The sequence below is a fragment of the Onychomys torridus genome, chromosome 14 (assembly GCF_903995425.1).
Source record: "Onychomys torridus chromosome 14, mOncTor1.1, whole genome shotgun sequence".
NCBI lineage: Eukaryota > Metazoa > Chordata > Mammalia > Rodentia > Cricetidae > Onychomys > Onychomys torridus.
The window spans coordinates 47,423,990-47,451,090 of record NC_050456.1 but is presented as its reverse complement, the minus strand read 5'-3'; the positions used below and the strand labels follow the sequence as shown (position 1 = coordinate 47,451,090).

The window sequence follows — 27,101 nt, the reverse complement described above, 5'->3', positions numbered from 1 at the left end:
AGTCATAAGAGAAGCTGTAATATTGCCTAAGGGTGTATTAGAAGAGGATCAGGGGAGTTCTCAGTCTTTCTGTGGACTGTATGAATTAAATTTTTGTTTTGATACGAAAAGGAACTTCAATTCAAAACCTGTTATTTTTTTTTAAGGTTCAAACTCAACAGAAATGAAGCTACAAGTCCTAAATCTTCTAAAAAGCTACTAACTTATTGCAAACTGTTAAACTTAATTAAGACATGCGAGTTGTCATGGTCAGTCACCTCATAAAGGATCAAATTCTTTAATGTGTTCAGAACTATACTTGAAGTCATGCTAAGCACTAATGTAATTAACTACAGAAATGAGCCTTATTTAGCCTCCTGTATGCATTTTCAAGGTTAAGCCTAAAGCAAGTAACTGAAAATAAGCAAAGTTTGTTTAGCTCAGATATACTTAACAGATAATGGTTCTCCAACTCTTCAGAGATCTACTGAATATGGCATTTAAAATGTTTAATGGAAAAAGGTTACTATGACAGACAGACCCCAGCTCCTAAAGGTGATCCCCAAGGTCTCTGACGAAGATGTTAGAGCATGGTGACTCCTCCTGGACTGTGGTAATAAATACTAACTCCTGGGCAAAACTGCCCCAATGCCTTGCTCCCCTTCAAGACCTTGCCCAAACTGTGAACAAGCAGAACACTGGAGAGCTGACTGATCCACTTTGCCTAGACAAAGTAAAGTCAGTTCCCCAAGTTCCTCCTCTACAGGAAAATCTCAAATAATCTCTCAGGCCTTGGCCTGCAGGTCAAAGACTGAAGCTGTCTTTGGATGGATCTCTACCCACAATGAAGCCATTGACACCACAAGATCCTGGGGTGACCATCTAGGTAATGGGTGAATCTCTTTCATTTTAACTGACACCAGATTATATTTCCTGTTGCAATTTATCCTTCTCAGCTCTCTGATGGCATTGACAGCTAGGCTAACTGTAGCTTTGTCAGTTTAACAGCAGCAGGAAACCAGCTTCTCCCCACAAGGCTGCAGCCACCTCGTTAGTTTATTTCATGTATAAAAATCAAGCCATGCGGGGTTGGGGATTTAGCTCAGTGGTAGAGCATTCGCCTAACAAGCACAAGGCTCTGGGTTCAGTCCTCAGCTCTGGGGGAAAAAAATCAAGCCATGCTTTTTCTAGATCTACTAGGTCTCCTGCTGAGAAAGCACAGGTTTTTCTTGCTAACAGGGTTCATATCAAAGGACAAACAGGTTTCAGATGTAACTTTTTACTGTTCCTTTATTTCAAAGAACTTGCTTTGCAATGACTGTTCCCAGCAGTAACTACTTGTGTCGCTGGCAAATGATTAGATGGAAAGGAAAGGGTTAAAGTCTATGCAAGTTCTGAGGGTCTAAGAAAGTTTTCGAAGGTGTATGAAGTTCTGAGGGTGTAAAAGTTTAAGTAAGTTCTGAGGGTCTAAGAAAATGATTTAAGGTGTATAAATGCAAGTTGTAAAGGTGTAAGAAAATGATTAAAGATATATGAAAAATGGGAAATGTTTCAGATTTCTTTCCCCTTCTATGCTATTGTTATACTAAGATTTCAAAAGTTCAGCATTTTGACATTGGTCATTGGAGTTCTGATAAGCTGGTGGAGCACTGACTACTTACTATTCACAAGCTCAGGATTTTACATTTCTAAAGGTGTGTCTCATTGGGCTAAAATTGTCTTTCTCAACTCTATATATCCAGCCCTCTGGACAGAGGAGAAAAGAATGTTCATGGTTTTTTTAACCTAGAGCTATAGCTTCTGCTGTGAGTCAAAGGTGTGAATCTACTCCAGGTGTCTTACAGACACCTGTTAGCTGCTCTTTCTACAATGTAGATTTCGGTACATAATGCTAACATATCTAAAACGTTTATCTCTTTTGTAAACTAAAATAGTCATGTAAGCTTCAGGAGGTCAAGGGAGTTATAATACCTGGATCCACTTCTCACAGATCAAAGAGACTCTAGGTAAGTACAGTCTAAGTTCCCCTACCTGCCTATTCCTGAGGATGTGATCTCTCCCCTGGTCTTGGGACTCCTCCCTTCCCCCAGTTACTGGAAATATAGTTCCGGAAGTTCCAAATGTAAGTTTCTAAACTTTAGCTTCTGTCCCTAGTCTATATCTGTCTCAGCAGATTTCCACTTGACTGACAGACACCATCCAGGAGACAGCGGCTGGCTACAAGCTGCTCCAAATGGCTCTGAGTCCTGTGCTGATGTGGACCAATCTAGCTCTCTGTCTTTTTCAGCCCTCCTGGGCCCTGACAACAATGTCCCCACTTTCAGCAGGAGGTAGTTACAGCAGAGAACATGTTGCCCTTTGTCCCCAGCAGGCTGGAATGTTGGTCAGTTTCCTTTTGAAACTCCCTGGCATAGGGGACAAGATGGCTACCTAGGGTGCCTATTGGCTAGAACCGAATAGGCCCAGATCTATCAACTGATTTGTTAGCTGAAATAGGTCTGTAACGTGATAGGGCATTCAACCTGCTCTATGTAAAACAAAGAGGTTATTAAATAGCTTTAAGAGAAAATTGTTGTTTCTATACAAACCATTTAGGAATCATTAGAAACAGCCTGGCTGTAAACAACAACTGTGATAAAAGGGGACCTGAGATGAAATCAATGACTGGTCCCCATTCTGATCTTCAGGCTCCTCCTAGATAGTAACTATGATGTCAGCTATCACAGGACCTTTGACCCTTCTGTTTCTGCTAATAACTGTTGGTTCTTGCTGCATTAATTCCTTAACTAGATGGTACCCATCTGGGTACCATTAAGCTAATAGTTATTAGATCCCAATGTAAACACGTACCCATCACACAGTCAAGGATTTGACTTAGAATACAACTTAAAGGGGGAATACATGTGGTACACATACCCACATGCAAGACACATAAATATAACTTAAAGGTAAATCAATCTTTAAAAAATAAGTGTTCAGCCAGGCGTGGTGGCACTCGCCTTTAATCCTAGCACTCGGGAGGCAGAGCCAGGCAGATCTCTGTGAGTTCAAGGCCAGCCTGGTCTGCAGATCTAGATCCAGGTCAGGCAGAGAAATCCTGTCTCGAAAAACCAAAACCAAACAAAAAACAAAAAAACTCAAACAAACAAACAAAAAGCCTATTCTTTAAAGATACAATAAAGCAAAACCACCGGCTCAGTGGAGTTGGCTATACACTCCACCAAAATCAGATCAGGAACCTGCAGTGTGTCCTTTGCTTATTCCATTTTTGCATTCACTAGAAACATACCCTTCCTTGCCTTCGACAAGCCTTAACCTTACTTAATTTCTCATCTTCCAATGTGAAGACAGTATTATTACCTTCAAAAACTAGAGGCTCCTCAAGTTTAAGAACAGAGCGGGCAGGCATCCTGCAGGGAATCAAAAGCACCGACTTTTGGCTTTTGACATCCCTTTACTGGTCAAGGCTAGGACTGCAGAGGCTGGCCAAGCAAGGTTGAGTGGGCGCAACATTTAAGGAGGTGCACACACTCTCAGGGCCAGATCCTGCCCCTGCATGATTCCGAGGCATGTGCCTCCTTAAAAATTGTGTCTGCAACTACCAGTTTGCTTTCCTGCAGGGGGGTTGTGGGTTGTCTCAATTATCAGGCCCGGGAAGACTCCTGCTGTCTGCGGACTGGCTCAGCAGCAACCAGCCCTGGAAGCATCAGACTCGCCCTGAGAATTTCTAGCAGCCCGGTTGAAGGGAACACACACGAATCAGAGTTCAGCTTCTTAGCTCTGCTGTTGAGCCAGGTTGGGGCTGCCTTCATCCCGCTTTTAATTTCCCCAGCAAACAGCTCCACCTAGCAACAGGCAGCCACTCCCAAGGGTGGGACTTACTGTGTAAGGAGTGCCCTCGGGACACTTACCTGCCAGCCTCAGGGTGCAGGTGGAAGGCCTAGCTGGACTTTCTGGCCGCCCCAAGCCAGTCAGAGCACCCAGGAAGGGCAGAGACCCTGACCCAGAGGTTCCTTGTAGGGCTTCTCAGCCCTCCTCGGGGGAATGATCTTCAGCTGGGATGAAAAGCCTCCGCCTGGGGAGGGCTGGACTAGGAAGGGAATTTCCAGGTTCCCCGGGGGGCTAGTTCACCTTCAGGATCGCCTGGATTTAACTTTTTTCTCTTCCTTGAATAGTTTCCATCTAGGTTGTAGGAGAGATTTAGAATGAGGCTTGCCTAATCTAGGACTCAGAACCTCCCTGCTAGTTTTCCATAAAGTAGAAAAAAAAAAAAAAAAGCCCGAACCTGCCTGCTGCAGTCCTGCAGGGGTGTGGCTTGGTGAGTGGGCAGCGCCTTTAAGTGAAGAGGAAGCCCCCTTCCTGGGGAGGAGACAGCACTATGTGAGGTGGGGCCCTTGGCCCTTGACTCTCACAGCCCAGCCAGGGTCTGTTTGCTGCAGCACACAATCTTCTTGTTCTAAGCAACGGGAGCCGGAGGTCCCGGTCAGAGCGTGCAGTTCGGAGGCCTACGGAGCAGCTGTGAGCAGAGGCTTTTGCCCAGTGTTGAGCACGGGACACCATAGCCACTCCTTCCTGCCCTGCAGTTTCCCAGACATCCCCAGACCAAGATTACGCTCCGCGCGCCCCTGTCCCTTTGCCCCACACAAAATAAACACAAGGAAAACCCAATTTCCAGGAATAACAGTTAGGGAAGGGAGGGAAGGGGGAAAGGGAGGGAAACACGCAGGAGAGGCAAGGAGGGGCCCTTATCACTCTCCAACAGGTCGGGTCCTGCCCGCTTACAGGGCTGAGTCATCATCCTGCTCCACCCAAAACCTTACAGTCCGTATGTGAATGGCTCTCTGAACCTGAGTTCTCCAGAGGGTAGGCTGGGTTGATCCCACCGGCGGGAACCGGGGAATCTGTGCTCTGGCCCTTGCAGAAGGCTTGCTGAGCATCCAGACCCTAGATGCTAGAGAAATGCAGTTTCCTGAAGAACCAGGGTGGAAGGGGTCAACTGGGCTGGAGAGAGGAGTGTGGCAATTGCTTTGACCAAGTCCACTCCGATGACAAGGGCAAAGTCTGGGAAGTGCTCATAGCATGTCATACTTGGCACTTCTGACATAGTGTGAGTCTGTTAATGAATGAGTGAAATAAAGAAGGTGAATATTCGCTGACTTACAGTGGGGTTCTATCTCCACAAACCTACTATAACGTGAAAATTTAACACTGTGGGATGCCACTGCTCAGCAGTCCTGCAGGATGTGACATCCCTTCCCTTCCTAGCTGGGTGATTGAGTGTTGTGGCTCACTGCCTTGTCCACATTGAAAGAGTATCAGAGAGGTGAAGATTCCTACCTGCAACACTTGAGAGGCTGAGGCAGGAAGATCTTGAGTTTGGGCCAACCTGGGGCTACATAGCATGTCTGAGATCGGTTTGAACTACATAGTGAGATCTTGTCAAAAAAAAAAAAAAAAAAAAAAAAAAGGATTACATCATTAGTCTTGGAAAAATTTAAAATTAAAAAAATCTATATTTCTATATTGAACTGCTTTTGAACCATTATAGATTTGAAAAGGAGAATCCTGGTAAATTGAGGGCGGGGAAATACTCTTTCTGTAGCAAGGCAATTTAATGGATGAACTTAGGCAGTCATGAAACAGGCAAAATTTCTTTCATCTTTGCCTGCCTGTTTGTTTGTTTATTTATTTATTTTTTGCTTTTCAAGACAGGGTTTCTCTGTGTATCCCTGGCTGTCCCGTAACTCACTCTGTAGACCAGGCTAGGCTGGTCTTGAACTCAGAGATCCACCTGCCTCTGTCTTCCAAGTGCTGGGACTAAGGGCACTCCCCACCACTGCCCAGATTATTTTTCCTTTCTTATTGTTTATGTCACTAAGTGACAGTCATCGTGTGCTTTGCACCAATGACTGACCAGGGTAAAGTGTGAACCTGCTCATAACACTTGGTGCTTTGGACTTGTGACGTATTCAGTGTGAGTCTCCTGCTATTAATGAATGGATGGATGATGGTGGATGAAAGAATTTGAATACTCCCTGATTTACAACAGGCTGCTGTTATTGTTTCTTTGCTTTGTTTTTTATTGTAGTTCTGGTGATTAAACCCAGGGCCTGAGCTCAACCTTGTAAGTGCTTTTGGGTACACCATAGACTCCAGGATGCCACATGTCCCCCTTTTCCTGTGGTTGGTACACTTGTCTGGGAATTCCCTGGCTCAGGCTTCTTCCATTTCTCAGTCACATCCAGGGAGAGTCGCTTTAGGAAGCTGAGGTTCATTCTGACAGATGTTACAGCCTGTGCCTCTGGTTCATGAGGAAATCAGCAGTTTCAAAACAAAAAACAAAAAACTGTATTTGATGCTGGTGTGGACACAGAACTGCTGCGGGGAAATCACAAGGTACATGTCTGGAAAAGCAACTTGGTAATGAGTATGGAGTACTTAGCACGCGTCTATAATCCCAGCACCCAGGAGGCTGAAGCAGAAGAATCTTTGTTTGTTTGTTTTTTGTTTTTTGAGACAAGGTTTCTCTGTAGCTTTGGAGCCTGTCCTGGAACTCACTCTGTAGACCAGGCTGGCCTCGAACTCACAGAGATCCACCTGCCTCAGCCTCCCCAGTGCTAGGATTAAAGCCACCACTGCAGGAGAGTCTTAAGTGCAAGACCAGCCTGAATTAGATAATGAAACCCTGTCTCCCTGCCCCCCACTCCAAGAGTAACAAACACATTTAAAAAAAAAGAAGACGAACAAGAAGACAGCTAAACCAACCAATCTGGAAATGATTAAATATGTTATGACACCATCATAATGACTGATGCAATACTGAATTCATCCTTTTGAATCATTTTAGTGATTTGTTAAGATGTATGTTGACTCCTGGAAGTAAAAAAAGTCAGGGTTCAAAGTGTTTACATGGAGCAGCCTTGCTGTAGAAAGTGTTGCTGGCTTTGAGATTTGGATAGCCTCAGCTCACTCCAGCTCTTCCTTTCTGCTTTGTGCTTACAGTTAAGAACGAGATTGCTCAGCTTACTTATTCCTTTGGAACTCTAAGCATAAATAAACTCTTTCAGAAGTCGCCTTGGTCTTAGTATTTTATCACAGCAATAGAAAAATTACTAACACAGAGGCTTCCTTGTTTAGCCCAGGTTGGCCTGCAGCTCACTATGTAGATCAGGCTGGCCTCTAAACTCACCCAATTCCTGCTTCCACCTCCAGAGTGACTGAATTACAGGCCTACATCACCACACTGGCCTATAGAGACAGTATCTTTTTTTTATTTTTTAGATTTATTTATTTATTTATTTTATGTGTAGCACTATTTGCCTACATGTATGTATGTGTACCATGTGCATGCCTGGTGCCCATGGAAGTCAGAAGAGGGCATTGGATCATCTGGAACTGGAGTCATGAATGGTTGTGAGCCATGATGTAGGTGCTGGGAACTGTACCTGGGTCATCCACAAGAGCAACAAGTGCCCTTAACAGCTGAGCTGTCTATCTCCTCAGTCCCCAGGAACAGTATTTTAAAGTCCTTTCTGCTTCTGTAGCCATTATTTCTGATGTGGCCACTCCCGAGGGAAATGCCCCTGTGCTTGCTAAGTGCTAGCCTTGCAACACACCGCTCTGTTAGTTTGGATTCTGGCCCTTCCTTGTCACTATGTGGATGAAGACCTTAGAGAAAGTATTTTGTTTCTTAGGGTGTGTGTGGGGGTGTTGGTTTATAAAACACAGTATCCGGATTAGATGATTTCAAGGAGTAGATGGTCATTCTGACAAACTCATTAAGCCAAGGTGTTCATTGTGAATAAGGCTCTACTGTGTGTAAACAGAAGATTCTTATCCAAAACCAAAGGAACGGCTCTCTAATGGTAGAATTCACACCAGGCAGAGTCATCACACACAAATACCGACATAACAGCTTTCTCTAGCACTAATACCTGGGAGGCATTATCTGACCTTTCCAAACAGAAGGGTGTTTGCCTGGAAGATGAAGACCCCCCCATTCCTGAGTCTAGAGGTTCCTTCCTCGCCCTCCCTCCTCCCCAGTCCAGTGCTGTGGGTTTACTTCTGTCCTGCTGTTCTGTTCTCCTCCCTGTGGGTGAGCTGGGCTTATGTCATCGTGGTTCCCTGGGAGGTTGGTGGTGCAGTCACCACAGATTGGGGAAAGCAGGGGAGATGACTCACGCTGAAGGTCCAGTGAATCAGACAGGGTGAACCCAGGCAGGGGCTTCCCTCCGAGGAAGTGCAGAGACCTTCGCTGTGCTGGGGAGAAAGGACCAACCTTGCCCCTCTCAGAGAACTCACTGAGGAACCCGTTTTCCAAACAAAAGTCTCCCTGGAAGCTCCAAAAAGGAGGAGTTGGCAGAGGCGCAGGATCAGGCTTCCCCAGCCTTGGGTTTGAGCCCTACTGTAGTTCCAAAAAGCAAATGTACATCAAATGCCCTGAGGCTGTAAGGCCTTCAGTTACTGGCTTGACGGTTCAGTTTTCTGGAAAACATAATATTTGCCTCCTGGAGTCGGGATATTGCAAATGAAACCTAGCACTATTTTTGAAAACAGAACGGAAACCCTGTTGCCTTTGGATTCAAAACCTAGGAAGCTTTTGCCTGGAAACACAATAGCGTGGCCTCTGCCAGGTCTCCTGGCTGTAACCGTGAGGTGTATGTCTGTTGCAGACCCGCAGAGGCACCAGCGGGGCACAGTCCAACATAGGGACATAGGGTGGGTTGGGAGCCAGCTTGAAGGGCACTGCTGTCTTTCCATGGCCGGCAGTTCCTTCTTCTAGTCAGGCAGTCTTATTCCTCCTAGACACCCCGGGGTCTTTCTCCTGCCTAGCTCTTGAGTAAAGAAGGAACCTCAGGGATTCTAAGCCGATCATCACTACCTGTAGTTTGCTTTTGTTTCGAGTGCCAGCAGGGCGTAGTAGGACCCTGTTAATGCTCTCAGGATATTTTGTTTTTCATCATAGGCATTAATTTTTACTTTAAAATATTGCATTAAAATATGACTTACACGGATGGCTGAGTTATTTTGTACGCTCTGGAAACTCACCCTGAACTACTAAAACTTTTGGCTCTCCGATTTTTTTTTTTTCTTTCTTCCAGATGAGGATGGTGTGATGTGGAGCGTGTTTGGGGAACAGGACCCTGTAGACTGTACCAGCTGCCTTAAACTTGTGATTCCCTTGCCCTCTTAGCCCAGTTCCACCCTATCTATCCACACACTCCTGCCTCTGTTTCCTCCGCGCTCAGGGATGGCTCCCAAGTCTAGACACCCGTCCAGGGCCATTTACTTGGGCGATCACCGTGGGTCCCGCGGGGTGGGGCGGGCAGGGCTGGCAGGCTGGGCACCTCGCGTGGGTAGGTCGGTGTACAAGTGCCGACCCGGCCAGACTTCCTGCCCGCGGGCTCAAGGCTCTGGCACTGGATCCGCGCCAGGGGGCGTCGCCGGGCGGGAGCTGCTTCCTGGGCGCGGGCTGCGGCGCAGGCGGCGGATCGCGGGGACAGCTCACCTGGACCGGCGACATGGAGGACGGCGTGCTCAAGGAGGGCTTCCTCGTGAAGAGGGTGAGTGCGCCCCTGCCTCGCGCCCGCGTGGCCGTGGGGACGGCGGGGCGGGCGGTGGCTGGACGCGCCCACGAGGCTGGCTCCCGCTGGTCAGCCGGCCTGGTCCGCAAGGTCGGATCCCGCTTGGCTAGTGTGGTTCGGGGCTGGCTCTCCCGTGGATCCCTTACAACAACTTACCGGAGCTGAGGACGAGGCCAGGGCCAGGACCCAAGGTTAGCATGCTCAACCGTCGGTTCAGTCCGTAGCAACACACACACCCCAAACGCCTTATTAAAATACCGTAAAAGGTGTGGGGTGCAGGGTGGAGAGAGGATAGTTGAAGGGTGCTTTTGGAAAGAAGGAATGACTGCTAACATTCTGTGGCAGAAGCTAAGAGGTTTTTGAATGATTCCCACACCAAGAAACAATAATAAAATGTCTGAGATGATTGGATATGCCGGTTACCCTGTTGCGATCGTTGGCATACCGTACCATACCGTACCTGTTATGATTGACATCACAATGTATGTAGCCTATGAACATGCACATTCCTGTGTCAGTTCAAACGTAGTAGACACTGAAATATAAAGCACCATGGATATGCCGTGTAGTTTGCAAGCTGGAAGGGAGGGAGGCACCCTAACCCTCTCGTGTGTGTGTGTGTGTGTGTGTGTGTGTGTGTGTGTGTGTGTGTGTGTGTGTTACCACTTAGCTGTCTGTCTTGTTTCATCCTTCATCAGTCCTGCAGGATTAGTGATTGGCACCAGACGGGCTATCACTTAGAGATGAGGAGAATGAGAATCAGGAAGATGGAATAGCTTGCTTAGAGTGAGTATTAAATGGGAGATGAATTCCACCCTTAGCCCTTCCCCCGTCACCCAGTTGAAGTCTTCTAGTTGAAGAAGCTAGAGACTCTGGGACTCCCAGGATGCCTAGGATCAAGGCAGAAAGTGAATAAAAGAAACTAGAGGGGAAACTTTTAGGGTTCAGTGGTGTGACACTTGCCTAGCCTGCAGGAAACCTTGGGTTTGACCCCTAGCATGTAAAAACAATTTCACATTCGTGTCAATACTGAACATTTATATCAGTACAATAGCCTAGCATACAGATCTAAATCTGAGGCTGAGCCCTTTGGCTGTTCTGGGCTTACAGCCTTAGGAAGTAGGGTGATGAAGGGTAGAGATTGTCCTCCTCACTGGCTCACCTGGTCACACCAGCCCCAAAGCCCTAAAGGCTCAAATCCCTTCCATATTCTGTTTCCACTTTGTCTGAATTGTTTCGCAGTGCGTGATACAGGAGAATAAGGTGTGCTTTGTTCAAAGCTAGAAGCAAGGAGGACAGGAAGCTGATGCCAGATCAGTGGTCAGGCTGGTGTACGTCTGTCCAGAATTCCATGCTCACTTTTTGTCTTTGTTGTTTAAATGTGAGATGGTTCATCCAGGTCAGAGTGCAGACCTGTGGGGGGGACTTCCATCTCCCACTGTACTGCAGCCTGTGAGGTGACTGAGCTGGCGTGATGGGTGGTTGACTGTGGTAGGGGCCTGTGAAGGAGTGGCATCACCTCCAGGTCAAACCCTCAGATAGGGTTTGTGGGCCTCTGCCTATTCCTGGGGTTACCTACGGGACTCCCCACTACCACTATCTGTAGAGACAAAAGGACATGGAGGAAAAGTGCCCTGGTCTTCTGGGAAGCCTGGTTTAGAATCCAGAGAATCGGCACAGGGCAAGGCTGAGACACCAATGCCCTTTCCAGCCCAATCCTGAGGCAAGTGGAAGTCACATTTGTTCCAGCCCAGTGGGGAAGCTGCCCCCACTGCCATGTAAACCCACTTTCCTCTCAAGTGGCAGCAGCAATCCTGGCGCCCACTGGGGCAGTTACAGCGTCATGGTGGTATTGGCTGCTTTAGGAGGCTTCACAGCCCTGGGATGGGGAAGGCTCGGGCTGGAAGCGAGATCATAGACCAGCCACCTCCTGGAAGGCTTAGCTGGAGGCAAGCAGGCGCATGCTGGGTTTGGCTCCTAATCCTGCCCAAACAAGAAAGAACCAAACTCAAGGCAAAACACAGGGCACTTGCCAGGCCTGGCTCTCAGAGGAGAGGAGCAGCTGAGTGGGGGTGGGGGTGGGGTGGGGGTGGGGTGGGGGTGGGGGTGGAGGAATAGAGCTCTGTGGTGAGGAGAGTTGAAACATCAGTGCTGCTGCCAGCCTTGGATCTTGAGCAACATGTTGGCCTAGAGATACCAACTGTAGGACTCCAGGACTCCATCTCAAGGAAATACACAGTAAAAACCTTATCGATTTTTTTTTTTTTTTTTTTTTTGAGACAGGGTCTTATATAGCCTACTGTAGCCTCAAACTCTCTATGTATTTAAGGATGACCTGAACTCTTTGATCTGTCTGCCTCCACCTCCCAAGTACTGGTTTATAGGCATGTACCATCACGTTCAGTTTATTCAGTGCTGAGGATTCCATCTGGCTCGGCAAGCCCTCTACCAATTGAACTGCATCCCAGCCCAACAAAATATTTGTTATGTATGAAATATTCTAGAAGCCTGGTGTAGTGGCTCACACTTATATTTCAGCACCTGGGAGACTGAGGGAGGAGGACCCTTAGTTGGAGACCAGCCTAGGCTACATAGAGAGACCCTGTCTCAAATAAACAAATAACACAATCAACCAACCAGACACTCCTGGAAGCTACCTATACATCTCCTCAGGTAAATGAAGATTTAAAGCATTGTTATACAAATGTAAAAATTCTTATGGTATTAAGTCTTCTTTTAAGACAGGGTTTCTCTGTGTAGTCCTGGCTATCCTGGAACTTGCTCTGTAGACCAGGCTGGCCTCGAACTCCCAGAGATCTGCCTGCCTCTGTCTCTGGAGTGCTGGGATTAACAGCTACCATGCCTGGCTGTTTCCTCATTATTAAAGCTAGGGAGTACAGTATCTCCTTACAAAGTGTCTCCAGCTGTTACAATTTGTGCTTCCTTAGTACAGCCCCGAGGTGCTGGCCCCCAACTCATGAAGTCCCTCCTGTCTGCTAAAGGAGCTGGCCTCGGACCCAGTCAGTGGCGTACAGTCAAGAGGCCTGAAGAGAGAGGCTTCTCCATGCATGGGGACCAGTGCCAAGGTGGAGGGGTTGGGGCTGGGTTTATTTGGCCCTAGACTCACTTTGCCTGTGTGCACTGAGGCTTATCTATAGAGCGGGAACCCGGATGGTTTTCTTCGAGGTCCGAGATTATTCCAGAGGCCTCCTGGTGAGGTCCCCACTGAAGTCTTACGGTTTCATCCACTTGTTTTAACACACTGCGGTCAGAATGATTGTTTCGTTGAGGCAGGGTCTCACTGAGTAGCCTCAAACTTGTGATCCTCCTGTCTCAGGTGTAACTACAGATTAATGTGCCACTAAGCCTGACCAGAGTGACTGATGATTGATTTTTAGACAGTCTCTATTCCAGGCTGGCTTTGGACTCACTATGTAGCTGAGGATGACTTTGAACTTCTGATCCTCTTTCCTCCACCCAGAGCACAGGCTTGTGCCACCAGGCCCAGCTTCTGCGGTGCTGGGGATTGAACCAAGGACTTTATTTGTGTTAGGCAAGCACTATCCCAGCTTGGTCACGTCCCCAACTCCAGAGTGACCTTTTCAACCTAAGACCCTAAATTTGTTATGCTTCTGTTTAAAATTCCTCATGGCCTGAATGTCAAACTGTGAGGAAAAATAGGAAATCTTTGCCTACCAGGAACCCATCGCTTCCTCATCCCTGCCCCGCAGGACCCAGTGCTCAAGTCATGTAGGGCCATGGAGGTGCTCCCACAGAGGAAGCAGTGCAATGGTTTTGGTGCTAGGATGAAAACCTAAGACCTCACAAGGACTAGGAAAGGGCTTCACCGACAGGCTACACCCCAAGCCGGACAGTGGTTTCCTGCTCACTCTCGCCTGCCTGCCTTCCTTGTCTGCCCAACCTAAATAGCTCATCAAGATGTTTTGCCTATTTGAATTTAGTTTTTTTTTTTTTTTTTTTACCATTATAAAAATAACACATCCTTTCTGGGTAATATAATACATACCCATAATCCCAGACCTCAGAATGTTGAGGCTGGAGGATTACAGGTCTAAATCCAGTCTGGACAAGACCCTGCTGTCCTTCAAAAACAAAAACAATGTTTTAGAGAGTACAGTGCAATGGTGGAGTGCTTGCCTAGCATTTCTGAGACTTCAGTTTGATTTCCTCCACCACACACCCACAAAAGAATCATTTATGATCATTTTTAGAATTATATTATGAGGGGCTGGGGATATAATAAGTTCACAGAGTACTCACCTTGCACACATGATGTCTTAGATTCAGTCCCTAGCTATATACACATGCACACACACTACATTTTCTTTTTAAAATTTTATTTATTTTTGGAGACAGGGACCTGGCTGGCCTGGGATGCTCTATTTAGGTAGACCAGGCTGGTTTTAAACTCACAGAGATCTGCCTGTCTACTTCAGGTACTGGGATTAAAGCTGTGCACTACCTTGCCTGGGGCAGGAGAATCATGAGTTCCAGGCCAGCCTAGGTTACATAATTAGACCTTGTTTAAATACATAGATACATATATACATACATACATGCCCTGTCTAAATGCATGCATGCATACATACATATATACATACATACTCCATCTAAATGCATACATACAGACATGAATATATGCATACAGACAGACATAGTAAAGGTGGGAAGACTGGAAGGAATTAGCAGGTGTTAACAATGGCTGTCTTGTACTAAAAGAATTATAGGTAAATTATCTTTCTTTATATTTTGCAAGCTTTTTGAACTGGTTCTGGGATGTATAGTTCAGAGGTAAAACACTTGTCTCTCATGCCAGAGGGCCTGGGTTTGATCCTATCCCTGGCTTGGGGAGACTTATAGACAAGCAAAGGCCAATAGGAAATAAAAGCTCCAGGTCAAAGGCTTTTGCTTCCAATTCAGAAGAGATGAGCGAAAGGGAGCCCAACAAAATTCCTGCTCCCCGCTTCACTGAACATTGTCTCTCAGCCCACGCTGCTCTCCTAAGCCATGGGCTTCCTCTCCTTGGTGCAGTATCCTCCCCTGCATCACCTCACCACCGGGATTTCCTGTCTGTCTGTCTGTCCATAGGGCCACATTGTCCACAACTGGAAGGCACGATGGTTTATCCTTCGGCAGAACACGCTCCTGTATTACAAGCTGGAAGGTGGCCGGCGAGTGACCCCACCCAAGGGAAGGATCCTTCTCGATGGCTGCACCATCACCTGCCCCTGCCTGGAGTATGAAAACCGGCCGGTATGTGAGCATCCTGATGCCTGGTCCCCCGTGCTAGCCACCTTGCTTGCCCCTTTGTTATCATTGAATGATTTGGGTTCAAATCCTGGCTGTCTCACAAACCAGGGCAAATAGTTAAACCTTTCAGCTCTCATTGGTCATCTATAAAAATTGGGATAAAATAATTATGTGACAATGTTCCACATGTGGTGGTGTAGGTTGAGAAAGTGACGATCTGTTAAAAACACCTAGTGTTCTAGGAGGCAGGCACTAATTTGAAACAAAACCAGAAACTAAAAACTAGCAGGAGCAGAGACTAGAAGGAGACACTGGCTGTTAGCAATGGTGGTCTCTGAGAGAAGTATAGGTGAGCTTTTCTTTATTCTTTGCAATTTCCTTCAAGATCTATGACCATAAGCCAGGCGGTGGTGGCACATGCCTTTAATCCCAGCACTCGGGAGGCAGAGCCAGGCGGATCTCTATGAGTTCCAGGCCAGCCTGGGCTACAGAGTGAGTTCCAGGACAGCCAGAGCTACACAAAGAAACCCTGTCTCGGGGGAAAAAAAAAAAAAGATTTATGACCATAAATTAGGAGGCATAAAATGTGAGAAAATATGCTGCCTTGAGTTCAGTGTGATGGCTTACAATCCTTGAGGGGTGTATGTTCCAAAAGTGATGGGTGGCTTTGACCCTACATCAAAAAAAAAAAAAAAATGTCAGGGTCCAGGTGTGGTGGCTTAATTCCAGCCCTTGGGAAACAGAGAGGCAGGCTCTTGTGAGTTCAAGACCAATCTTGTCTATATAATGAGTTCTAGGGTAGCCAGGGCTGCTGGTGTACTCTTTCTATAAAAAAAATAAAATAAGAAGAGAGAGAGAGAGAGAGAGAGAGAGAGAGAGAGAGAGAAATTAATGGGGCCAAGAGGTGGCTTAGCTGTTGAAAAGCATTTACTGCTCTTGTAGAAATTTGGTTCCTAACCTTCATATCAGACAGCACATAACTGCTGTAACTCTAGTACCTATAAGTACAGTTCCAGGGCATCTAGTGCCCTCTGGCCTCTATAGACACCTACATGCATGTGGTGCACACACACACACACACACACACACACACACACACACACATTTTATGACTTGCTCCTAGAGAACCCATTGGTTGTTCTCAATCTTTTCCAGCCCAAAATAATCAAGCAAATACTACAAAATACTCATCTAAGTGACAAGACTCCCCATTCTTCCTAATGAGTACTAAGGGGCAGCAGGCTGAGAATGTCAACTATGAGTTCAAGGCTTCATTCACTGATACCCACAGTACCACTGAAGAAACCAGGATTTCCTCTTCAGAACTATCTGACATATCTGTCAATCTTTCTTTGAGATTAATTCAACAAACATACGCTTTCTGTGTGTACCTAGATGTTGTATCAGACTTTTGGAGAATGAGGTTGTTTGCATATGCCAGTTATTACAAGTCTCTGAAATAAAGTCAACTTTCTCTACCCCATATCCAAAGTTTTTCTTTATTTATTTTTGGTTTTTCAAGGCAGGGTTTCTCTGTGTAGCCCTGGCCATCCTGGAACTTACTCTATAGACCAGGCTGGCCTCGAACTCACAGAGATCCGCCTGCCTCTGCCTCCCAAGTGCTGGAGTTAAAAGCGTGCACCAGCTCCATGCCCAGTTTTGATCAAATCATTTCCGTTGTTGCCTGTTTGTTTGAGCTAGCATCTCACTACGTTGTCTAGGCTGCCCTTAAATTCCTGACAGGCCTCAGCCTCCTGAGTGTTGGAATTACAAGTGTGAGCTACTATGCCCAGCATCTAAAAAGATGTTGTTGTTGTTGTTGGTTATTGTTGTTGTGGTTGTGGTTGGTTGTTGTTGTGGTGGTTGGTTGTGGTTGTGGTTGGTTGTTGTGGTTGATTGTTGTGGTTGGTTGTGGTTGTTGTTGGTTGTTTTTGTTGTTGTTTTTTGTTGTTTATTGTTGTTTTCGAGACGGTTTCCCTGTGTAGCTTTGTGCCTTTCCTGGATCTCGCTCTGTAGACCAGGCTGGCCTCGAACTCACAGAGATCTGCCTGCCTCTGCTTCCCGAGTGCTGGGATTAAAGGCGTGTGCCACCACCGCCACTGCCTGGCTAAAAAGATTTTTAACAGTCCATTCTCTCACTCAGAACCTTCAGTAGCTCCCCGTTACCTCTGTCTGGTCCCAGACAACCCCTCGTCACTCCTTCAGTGTGTATTCCCTTCTAGCCATATTGGCAGGCCTTCACCCCCAGGATCTCTATTCCTGAGGCTGTACTTGACCTGGGCAACCCTCAGCAGTACTCTCCTCTGCAGCTCATATTTACAGCATCATCTGGGACTCCAAATGTTTTCAATTACCGTGGGTTGCTGGTGAGTAGAACCCACAAGTGCCCTACCACCGAGTTACACTACATTCCCAGCCCCTGACTTTTTAAAAAAGAGATGTCTCTCTCTGTCTCTGCCCCCCCCCCCCCCCGTGTGTGTGTGTGTGTGTGTGTGTGTGTGTGTGTGTGTGTGTGTGTGTGTGAGGGTGTGTGTGTTTGGGTTTCATTTATCATTTTTAGTCTCTCTTGAAACTCTTCATTAAAACAGTGAACTGCAGCTGGACAGTAATGAGTTCAAATCAATCTTCCATGATGCCGGTGAGCGATTGCTAATTTAGTACAATGTCTCCATATTTATTCCTTGGGACAGCAAGTCAGCCATGACTTATTCCCATGTTTGCTATTGCTTTAAATGAGGGATATTTATAAATTTATATTTATATGTAAATATAAAGACTTATATTTATAAGTCAAAAGCAAAACCCGCTGTTTGTGAATATGCTGGTGATCACAGTCAGAATGAACGTGTCTTTCTCGAGAGGCCCCTGGCTTTGATCCCCATCTCTAAAGACAAACACTGTGGAGGCAGTGGGCCTAATCTGCTCATAACATTTAATAGTGCCATCATCTGCCACTCCGCAGTTGGCTTAAGAAAGCCTCCAGGTGTCCAGCTAGAGGATAGAGAAGTGGCCCACGAGACTGTCCACTCTGTCAGCAGCGGCTCAGAGCCCGTGCACTTGTCAGGAGTTCGGTTCTTCTCTCTCCGCCTGGTCCTGGAGCAGAATGTTCCAGCCTGGCGGGGGACGGGGGTGCGTTCTCTGAGAATGCTGACCCAGGGCTGGGCATGCAGCAGAGGGCAAACCTTTTGGGAAGGAGTTGAAACTGTGTCACGTGAAGAACAAGTGGATGGCTTGGTGGTGTTTGGACTAGAGACAGGGATGGAAAGGGGGCTTTGCTAGCAGTCCTGTAGGGGTAGACAGCAGCGTTGTTGTTGTCGTGGTAGTCTTACAGTGGAGAGGCTGCAGCTCATTGACGTTGCCGAGGCCACCTGGCATTCCTAGCTAAGTGGCAGAGCTGAGGTTTGTGTGCAGCTCTATCTGACTGCAGAGCCTGGGAGTTTCCCTCTTCAGAGGGACCGTGATAGGAAGTGAGGCTGTGGATCTGGAAGGAGGAGTCAGAGCCACAGTGTTGGGAATCACTCTGCATTCGTCTGTGCAGAAGGGAGAGGCTGCTTTAGGAGGCCGTGAGCTCCTTGTCTCGGGTATATCCAAATCAATGTGTACAGCCCCACCTGCTGAGTGTGGGCAGGGCTGGGCATCAGGCATCATCCCTGGATACATGGCCCCCGGCATCCTCTCTGGCCCTATCATTCCCTTGCCCTGTTCTCCTCTGAGTATTAGTGTGTCTGGTTGTCTCTTCTCACAGCTCCTCATTAAGCTGAAGACCCGAACTTCCACTGAGTACTTCCTGGAAGCCTGTTCTCGAGAGGAGAGGGACTCCTGGGCCTTTGAGATAACGGGGGCTATCCACGCAGGGCAGCCGGGGAAGGTCCAGCAACTCCACACACAGAAAAACTCCTTCAAGTTGCCCCCACACATCAGCCTGCAGTGAGTGCTCCACATGCCTGCTCCTGACTCTGTCTGGCCTCCCTGCGGCCTTTCCTGTCTGTTTAGTGGCGTGGTGGTGGTGGTGGTGGTGGTGGTGGCACCCTATGGTACAACACAGGCTTGGCTAGTCCACCTTTGTGCTTCAGGGTCAGTGGTTTGCTCTGTCCTGCTTATGCTGGGTCTACTGCCTGGAACTTGCCATGTTTAGCTCCTCGCTCCTATGTAACCTTTAGGGTCTCTACCAAGTCATAATACCTCAGTGAACAAAGTAGAGACCACTATTCCATTTTAGGAAAAGTGCTTAGGGGCTGGAGAGATGGCTCAGAGGTTAAGAGCACTGACTGCTCTTCCAGAGGTTCCTGAGTTCAATTCCCAGCAACCACATGGTGGCTCACAACCATGTGTAATGAGATCTGGTGCCCTCTTCTGGCCTGCAGTCATACATGCAACCACATGGTGGCTCACAACCATGTGTAATGAGATCTGGCACCCTCTTCTGTATACATAATAAGTAAATAAATCTTTAAAAAAATACATTTAAAAAAAGATTTAAAAAAAAAAGAGTGCTTAGAAGAATGTGAAAGGTAATAGTTGCCTTATTGTTTGGAGGGAGTCCTCATTCAACTATCTAAGAAATCATTGAGTACATCACAGATATGTACAATTATTACGCAGCATTTTAAAAAGAAAGGGAGACAGTTATTGAGTGCCTATTGAATATCATGCATTGAGCCTGGTGCTCAGCAAGGTAAGCGGTAATAAACAAGGTCTCAAGGGCTTTCACCCCAGGGACGTGCATAGAGATCTTTCCCAGGTGTCAGCAATTGTCACATCAGGCAGAGGGAAGGCCAGTCAGTGGTGTTGGTGATACTGTGCCACAGAGATGTATGAAAGGTGTTTCCATCATGGAAAAGCCCCATAGCCTCCCAGGCAGCCGCACCGTTACAGCCATCCTAGATGGGATGCGAGTCTGTTCCTGAACTCATAAAACTCCACACCAGCCCCTGAAATCCAGTGTGTGCACCGTCTACAGAGCTGTTAAGCCAGGGTGAGTGCAGGCAGGAGCAGCCTATAGGGTGGATTCAGAAAGGGGAGATACAGAGCTGGAGGAGTTCAGACGACGTGGAGCAGATGACGGTGAGCTGTGAGGGTTCCTGTACACCCTGGGGTTTAAGCGGTCACAATTGTTTAGCTTTATGTCTACAGTAATAGTTGCCCAGTGTGGGAATATTCGAACATTTAGATGACAAGAAGCGGAGCGTCTGAAAACCATGGGTACTGGATTTTGATTTCTAACAAAAGCCCATCTCTGTGGTGTGTGTCGCACCGTCTGCCCCTCGCTTTACATCATGAACTGTCTTCATGATTTATCTCGCGACTCTTGGGTCCTCCTTGGAGCAGACAGTGTGAGCCTTTCTTTGTCTTCCTTCTGTGCAGTCGAATCGTGGACAAGATGCATGACAGCAGCAGTGGAATCCGGCCGTGTCCCAACATGGAGCAGGGGAGTACCTACAAGAAGACCTTCCTGGGTGAGCCTGTCTGTCCCCTGGCCAGGTTAGAGACCCGGTATGTGGTGACTGGAGCTCATCCAACTGCTTATGGGAACAGAAATGGGGCAGCCTGTGAGGGCCACCTGTGGGTATGGCTACAGCTCTGAGCACTGGATGTGGGCATCCGGTTGCTCTTAGGTAGAACCCGAGGCTTCTCAGGAGGTCAAGGTCAATGAGGTATTAACCAAGCCCCCTGAGTAGGCTAGCCACCCCATGGTCTGACAGGTGCTTGCCCTTGTGCTAACACAGGCTCCTCCTTGGTGGACTGGCTCATCTCCAGCAGCTTTGCAGCCAGCCGTCTGGAGGGAGTGACCCTGGCCTCCATGCTTATGGAAGAGAACTTCCTCAGGCCGGTGGGGGTCCGGAGCATGGGAGCTATTCGCTCCGGGGATCTGGCCGAGCAGTTTTTGGATGACTCCACAGCCCTGTACACTTTTGTAAGTTGGAGTCTGGGCTCTTCTTGCCACTAGGGGAGAGGGGAGGGGGTGGCAAGGGTAGGAGTTGGGAGTCTAGAGCCCCAGGGAAGGCCCAGAGTATGGGGAACAGTTCCATCCTGAGAGGACAAGGGGCTTCAGTGTTGAGGAAGTCTCTTTGCTTTGCAACCACCATGGCCTGGGCCTGGGGTTCCTTGGTAACAAGCCCTTGTCTTTCTCTTCCCACTAGGCTGAAAGCTACAAGAGGAAGGTAAGCTCCAAGGAAGAGATCAGTCTCAGCACCATGGAGTTAAGTGGCATGGTGGTCAAACAAGGCTTCCTATCCAAGCAGGTATGGCTGCCTTTGGGCAGGAGGCAATGTATAGTTATCACACTTGAAGGAGGCAGGAATGAGGCCAGAGGGAGGTAGGAAGCCGAGGATGCTGGAGTACATTATTAGTGGGATCCACAGACCCAGGACCTCCCCTCCCCAGCCACAAGAGGCAAATCAAAGACCCACAATGGTTGTTCTCACATACACATACCAGCCCCAAGAACTGTTTTGAAAAAATATACACACAAGTAGTCGTCACATTAAAAAGCAGCTTCTATATTATTGCCCAGTTTCATATTCGTCACCTGCCTGGTGAACATTAGGATCCATCGGCTCTTATTACTGTAGATACAATGGTCTACCTCGAGGGTCTGCTGCTGCTGGGCCTGACAGGGACCCTGACTGAGGGAAGAAATGATTTCCCCACAGGAATGGAAGAGGGGATGAGCGAGACTCTAGATGCTAAGGAAGGTTTATGGTCTCGGGTGTGAGTTCAGATAAGTTTCTTTTACACTCTACCACATACATAGATTATTTAGATTTAGTATATAGGCTGTAACTGATCCTTTTTCTGATTTAGAATGTTACATTGGTTTCCTCTGTGTGTACACATAAAAGGCACAAATATATGTGTAGTTATAGGGTTGTTTTTGGATCAAATTGACCCTTAAAATGTTGGTGACCTTGGGTGCAAAGTGGCCTGTGAACTGCTGATCCAGTTGATATTTGTCCCGTCTTCCTCCTCCTTTAAAATTAAATAATATTAGTAAAATATTTTTGTGCATATGGGTGTTTTGTCTGCGTGTATGTGTGTGCAATACCTGTGGAGACCAGAAGAGGGAATCTTCTGGAACTGGTGTTACAGATGGTTGTGAGCCACCATGTGGGTGCTGGGGACTGAACTTGGGTCCTCTTCAAGAGCAGCAAATGCTCTTAACCAATGAGCCATCTCTCCAGCCCCCTCACTTCTTTGTTGCTGTTCAGTGCTGGGAATTGAACTCAGGGCTTGTGCTTGCTTGGCTAACAACTCTACCACTGAGCCCCAGCTTCGGCCCCTTAGTCTGTTCATTCCTGAGTGTTGGGGTAAGGCGCCCCCTTTCTTTTGGTGCCGACTCTTAGCTCCCTGTCAACTAATGTGGTATTTTTGCTGAGGCGCCACTAAGCAGGGATCATGTCACTGTAGTCCTTGAGTTTCTTGCAAACTGTCCTTAGGATGTAGTCCCATTGGAGCGGGCTGGCTTGTTGGGGTTTTGTTAGATGGATGCATGGAAAAGGGCAGCAAATGTAGAGCTGTGACCATCATTAGCCCTTTCCTTCCTACAGGGACATAAGAGGAAAAACTGGAAGGTGCGCCGATTTGTTCTGAGGAAGGACCCAGCTTTCCTGCATTACTATGACCCTTCCAAAGTGAGTGACCCATGACCCTTCCAAAGTGAGTGACCCATGACCCTTCCAAAGTGAGTGACCCATGTCCCTTCTAAAGTGAGTGACCCATGTGCCTTGGGGCTGTGCTGCTTCCAGAGTCTGAAGCAGAGTGGGCAGCTGCTGTGTGTCCTTCCTCTCTCACATCCCATCATGGTTCATTTCAGGCCGCACCGCTCTGTCGTATAGTTGTCTGCTCAGGGTGGGGTCTTCTGTGCCCACTTCCCCTGAGAGGACCTTCATTATGTTGAGAAAAATCACCTTTTACTTTCCCAAAAGCCTGCTCTGTGGGCAAGGGGAGTGAGGGAGACTCCAACACGGTGCTACCAGCCTCTTCACCCCTTTTCATCCACCTGGCCTCTAAATTCTGCCTCCCCCAACTTCCTGTTTTCACTTTTGAAAATTTTATTTTTATTGTATTTAGTTTACATATTACTTTTTGAGCCAAGAGTTGCTGCTCCACATTTCTGATAAATACCACTTCATACTGAGTTAATATAATTCTAATCAAAAGAAAAATGGCTGTCTAGTTGGGGTGTTCAGCCTTGCCTTTGATATGAATTTCAGTCAGGACCCCTCAGCCTCATGGGGAAACCCCTCATTCCCTGCAAAGCACAAGGAGGGTTAAGGCCCAGGTAGAGGGTTGGAAGGAGAGCTGACTGGGGGACCAGACTTTGGGCCTCCAAAAGTCACCCAATGACCTCTTTATGGGTCCTAGTGGTGTTGCTACCGTGGCCAAATCCTTTTTTATTTCATTCATTCATTTATTCATTTATTTATTGGAGCTGAGGACAGAACCCCGGGCCTTGTGCTTGCTAGGCAAGCGCTCTACCGCTGAGCTAAATCCCCAACCCCTTTATTTTATTTTTAAAGACAGCATATCACATAGCCCTGGCTGGTCTCAAACTCACTAGGTAGCCGAGGAGGAACTTGAATGCTGGGATTACAGGCATGTGTCGTCATCCCAGATTGAAAACGAAACTCTGTGTAGGCTAAACAAGCATGCTAACCATCTGAACTGCATCCCCAGCCACACAAATCCTTTCTAAAATTTGGAAAATATCAACAAATGTATGAGCACATTTTACATTTAACTCTTAATCTAACCTCAACTACTTTGTGCCCTTGATGAGTCCAGGGCCTTTTGCTATTCATTTGCTCCCAGACTTTGCCTTTAACCTTCCTAATGCTGGGCTAAAACTATCCCAGGACCCAGGACCTACTTCTAAAGGCCAATTCAGTCTCCCTTGGAGACTGCCTGCTGTAGATTCCTGCAGTGCTGGGCCCCTTCTTGCTGTTCCCCTCCTCTGGTATCTAAGCCAACACTCTGCATTGTTACTCAGCTGCTTTAGTTTCCCTTTGCTGGGGCCACATTTAGTAGTGATTAACAGAAGGGACCAAGGACTGAGGCTCCTGGTGTGTGAAGTTGCCCTTTAACCATCCAGATACCATAAAGCCATCCTGTTTCATGCCAAGCACATGATTAGAGACTTACGTAACAATGTCCAATGTGCGGGAAGACCTGTCATAACCATATATTGTTGACAAAGGTTAAGGAAGCCAGTGCAGGCTTCTGGTAGTCTCAGATGAGACTCTTGTTCAACTCTGCCAGACCTGGTAATCTGGCAATGGTGGTGCTGCTGGCCATGAACCAGGCAGGCCCAAACTGCTTCATTGGTACAAGTGACTTGCCCAAGTTCAGCCACATCTATTCAGACAATTTGGAGTGGCTTAGGAAGTGGTCTGGCGTGTCAGTTACAGAAGAGAACATGTCTTCTTTTTCTGTATGTTCATGGAATTACTAATCAATCAATTTCTTCCTCCACAGGAAGAGAACAGGCCAGTAGGTGGGTTTTCTCTTCGTGGGTCCCTTGTGTCTGCTCTGGAGGATAATGGTGTTCCTACTGGTAAGGTGCAGCTTCAGCTCTGGCCTAAAGATCTCTGGGACCTTCATTTGCATGTCATTAATACCCCTGAGGGGCGTGGTGGTGGGGAGACAGAGCTCTGAGAATCAAGTGGGCCTTTCCTCAATGAGATAAATCAAAGGAAAACGCTATGTGGAATGTTCTTGTGTTTTAAGAATACAATTGAATAAGTCTTATTTTTTTTATATTGTTTCTGTGCTAATGGCCCCATAAAGCTTCCACCTAAGTTATAGCTAAGAACCACAGTGTTTTCACGTTAATAACATGCTTTCATTTTCTATTCACACTGATTTTACAGTCCCCAGCTATAGTAGGAAGGTCATATCATTTCTATCTTGTGAATGTAGAAATTGAGACTCAAAGTCAATTCGAAGCAAAAATCAAATTTTTTTACTTTTTATTTTTTAACATAAACAGTATTCTTTGATGTGAATGAAACTGTAGGTCTATAGCTAACACAAAGGCAGGCAAACAAGCAAGCTGCAAATGTTTGGAATAACCACTGGTAGGCCATATGGTTATAGGGAGTGGAAACACTCTAGTGTTTTTGTCTTAGTCGATGCTCAGCTCTAAGCTGGAAGTTGACACGGATATTCAATACTTTTTTTCTCCTGTGTAGGAGTTAAAGGGAATGTCCAAGGAAACCTCTTCAAAGTGATTACAAAGGACGACACACACTATTATATCCAGGCCAGCAGCAAGGCTGAGCGAGCGGAGTGGATTGAAGCTATCAAGAAGCTAACATGACCTAAGGGAACAAACAGGACCAGGGTCCTCATTCATATCAGCTGATATAGACGGGACTTCATGGAGAAGTGGAGTACAAGACAGACTCCAGTTTAGGATATGGCTCAGTGGTAGAGGACCTGCCTGAGGCCCTAGTTCAATTCTTGGGAAAGACTTTAACATTATCCATTTATTTTGTACTGCTTTGTTGAGAGACTGCTCAAGATGGTTCCTCAAATGAGGGCGGTGGCAAGACTTCCTTCTGTCTTCTGATTACCAACCTGAACAAGTGGAATGGCTGTTAAGTGACAGCATCTTGACTTTTGCTCTTCAGGACTGAGAAATCTAGGCAGTGGTGGCGCACGCCTTTAATCCCAACACTTGCCAGGCAGAGGCAGGTGGATCTCTGTGAGTTCAAGACCAGCCTGGTCTACAGAGTGAGTTCCAGGACAGCCAGGGATACACAGAGAAACCCTGTCTGGAAAAACCACACACATCCACACACACACACATCTGGCTTTGGGGACCATAGTAGTATGTATGTATCCCTTTGTTGGAACACTAACCTGGGCTTTGCTATATTGAATACTCTAGTCTTAAGCGATTCAACAACTCACATTTCTGGAATTAATAAAAAATTGGCGTGTCTTATAGTTCTTGTGCAGTTTTATGTCCCCACAGGTTTACTCCCTCTAAGGCCCTATGTATTACAGAAAATTATGGGAAAACCTCAGGTGACCTGTCACTAGGATGACATCTCACTTTGAAGTGGGGATGCTGGCAAACTGCTAACTGTTCAAAAGATACTGTTTGCTTTGCAGAGAAAGACAGCAAATATCACAAGTCACACAGGTCACAGACTCTCCTGAAGAAATTTGTCACAGACACTGGAAAAAAAAAAAGCAGAAATACAGCTTTTCTATACAAAATGGACATTTAGATACAATTGGTAGAAGTTAAATCAAGGCATAGACTGACCTGAAAATGAACATTAACTGAAATAAGTGAACTTCCCCATTTGGAAGTGAAAAGTCTGTATCATACAGTGTTTTTATAAACATTTTTATTAAGTTTATACAGTGATCTGGCACAAGTTATGGCTAGCATTCTTGCCAAGGACAATGGCTTGGACTCTGATAAAATACATAACTTACATTTAAGGGGAATGGACATTTCTAAAGTGCCTAAGTAAAAACTTCTTAAAATAGATTTCCTCTTAGTGTCTGGAATCCCTGACCCTGAATAGTCAGGAATCCCAAGAGCATGTTTTCCTTTATCCTTACTTTGTAAGAGACTGCCTTTTCAAGCACCAGTTCTTTCCTTTGGCGTCTTTCCAGGTTGAATGGACCCAGAATTGCTTTTAGGATATTGACAGGTGCTTATCTGAATTAAGCTGCATTTCTGATAGCTTTCTGCTTCCAAACTAACACAGCCCTACCTCCCATGCCTACGGGTGAGACAAGGATTTCCAAGGGTTCTGAAACAGGTAATGTCAGCTCCAGACACAGCAGTAAAGCTGGCAAGGTATACAACTTCTTTCATCCCTACTCACGTTAATTGTTCTTGATGCAAAACAAAAACAAAGACCAAAAAAACAAACAAACAAAAAGACTAAAAAACAACCTAGGATACAGATGGCTGGTGTATACAGCTGAATGGTAACTTCTACTCAATGGTGCAGAAATTGGCACATCTCCACAGCTCATTAAGAACTTGAACATCGCCAGGCGTTGGTGGCGCACACCTTTAATCCCAGCACTCGGGAGGCAGAGGCAGGCGGATCTCTGTGAGTTCGAGGCCAGCCTGGTCTCCAAAGCGAGTTCCAGGAAAGGCGCAAAGCTACAGAGAAACCCTGTCTCGAAAAGCAAAACAAAACAAAACAAAACCTTGAACATCTCCCAAAAAAACCCCAAAACTTGAACATACTCATGAGAAGGTATTTTTGACCATAAAACTGATATAAAAACAGT

The 27,101-nt window shown here is 46.7% G+C and overlaps 2 protein-coding genes across 3 annotated transcripts in view; one reads left to right on the top strand and one right to left on the bottom strand.

Moving 5' to 3' along the window:
* Window positions 1-9,485: 9,485 nt before the first annotated feature.
* Window positions 9,486-25,518, top strand: Plek2 (pleckstrin 2). The gene is made up of 9 exons (XM_036205616.1): window positions 9,486-9,542; window positions 14,673-14,837; window positions 18,580-18,761; window positions 20,199-20,290; window positions 20,561-20,748; window positions 20,975-21,076; window positions 22,382-22,465; window positions 24,309-24,387; window positions 25,025-25,518. The coding sequence occupies exons 1-9, from the start codon at window positions 9,501-9,503 to the stop codon at window positions 25,150-25,152; spliced, it is 1,062 nt and encodes a 353-aa protein (XP_036061509.1). The 5' UTR covers window positions 9,486-9,500; the 3' UTR covers window positions 25,153-25,518.
* The window catches only part of Eif2s1 (eukaryotic translation initiation factor 2 subunit alpha), a 28,350-nt gene continuing 26,063 nt past the window's right edge, over window positions 24,815-27,101 (bottom strand). Inside the window, exon 8 of one of the 2 annotated variants that reach the window (XM_036205619.1) lies at window positions 24,815-25,412. In XM_036205619.1, coding sequence (XP_036061512.1) covers window positions 25,365-25,412 — 48 coding nt within the window. In that variant the 3' untranslated portion in view covers window positions 24,815-25,364. Of the gene's footprint in view, window positions 25,413-25,597; window positions 26,019-27,101 lie in introns of those variants that run through there. The other variant, XM_036205620.1, reaches the window with a different exon arrangement.

Bases quoted from the DNA above. Each gene is read 5' to 3' on its own strand.
- Plek2 (XM_036205616.1), top strand. From the start codon at position 9,501: ATGGAGGACGGCGTGCTCAAGGAGGGCTTCCTCGTGAAGAGG. The intron at 14,838-18,579 runs GTATGTGAGCAT...CTCTTCTCACAG, and splicing joins TGGAGTATGAAAACCGGCCG to CTCCTCATTAAGCTGAAGAC. The intron at 20,749-20,974 runs GTAAGTTGGAGT...TCTTCCCACTAG, and splicing joins CCACAGCCCTGTACACTTTT to GCTGAAAGCTACAAGAGGAA.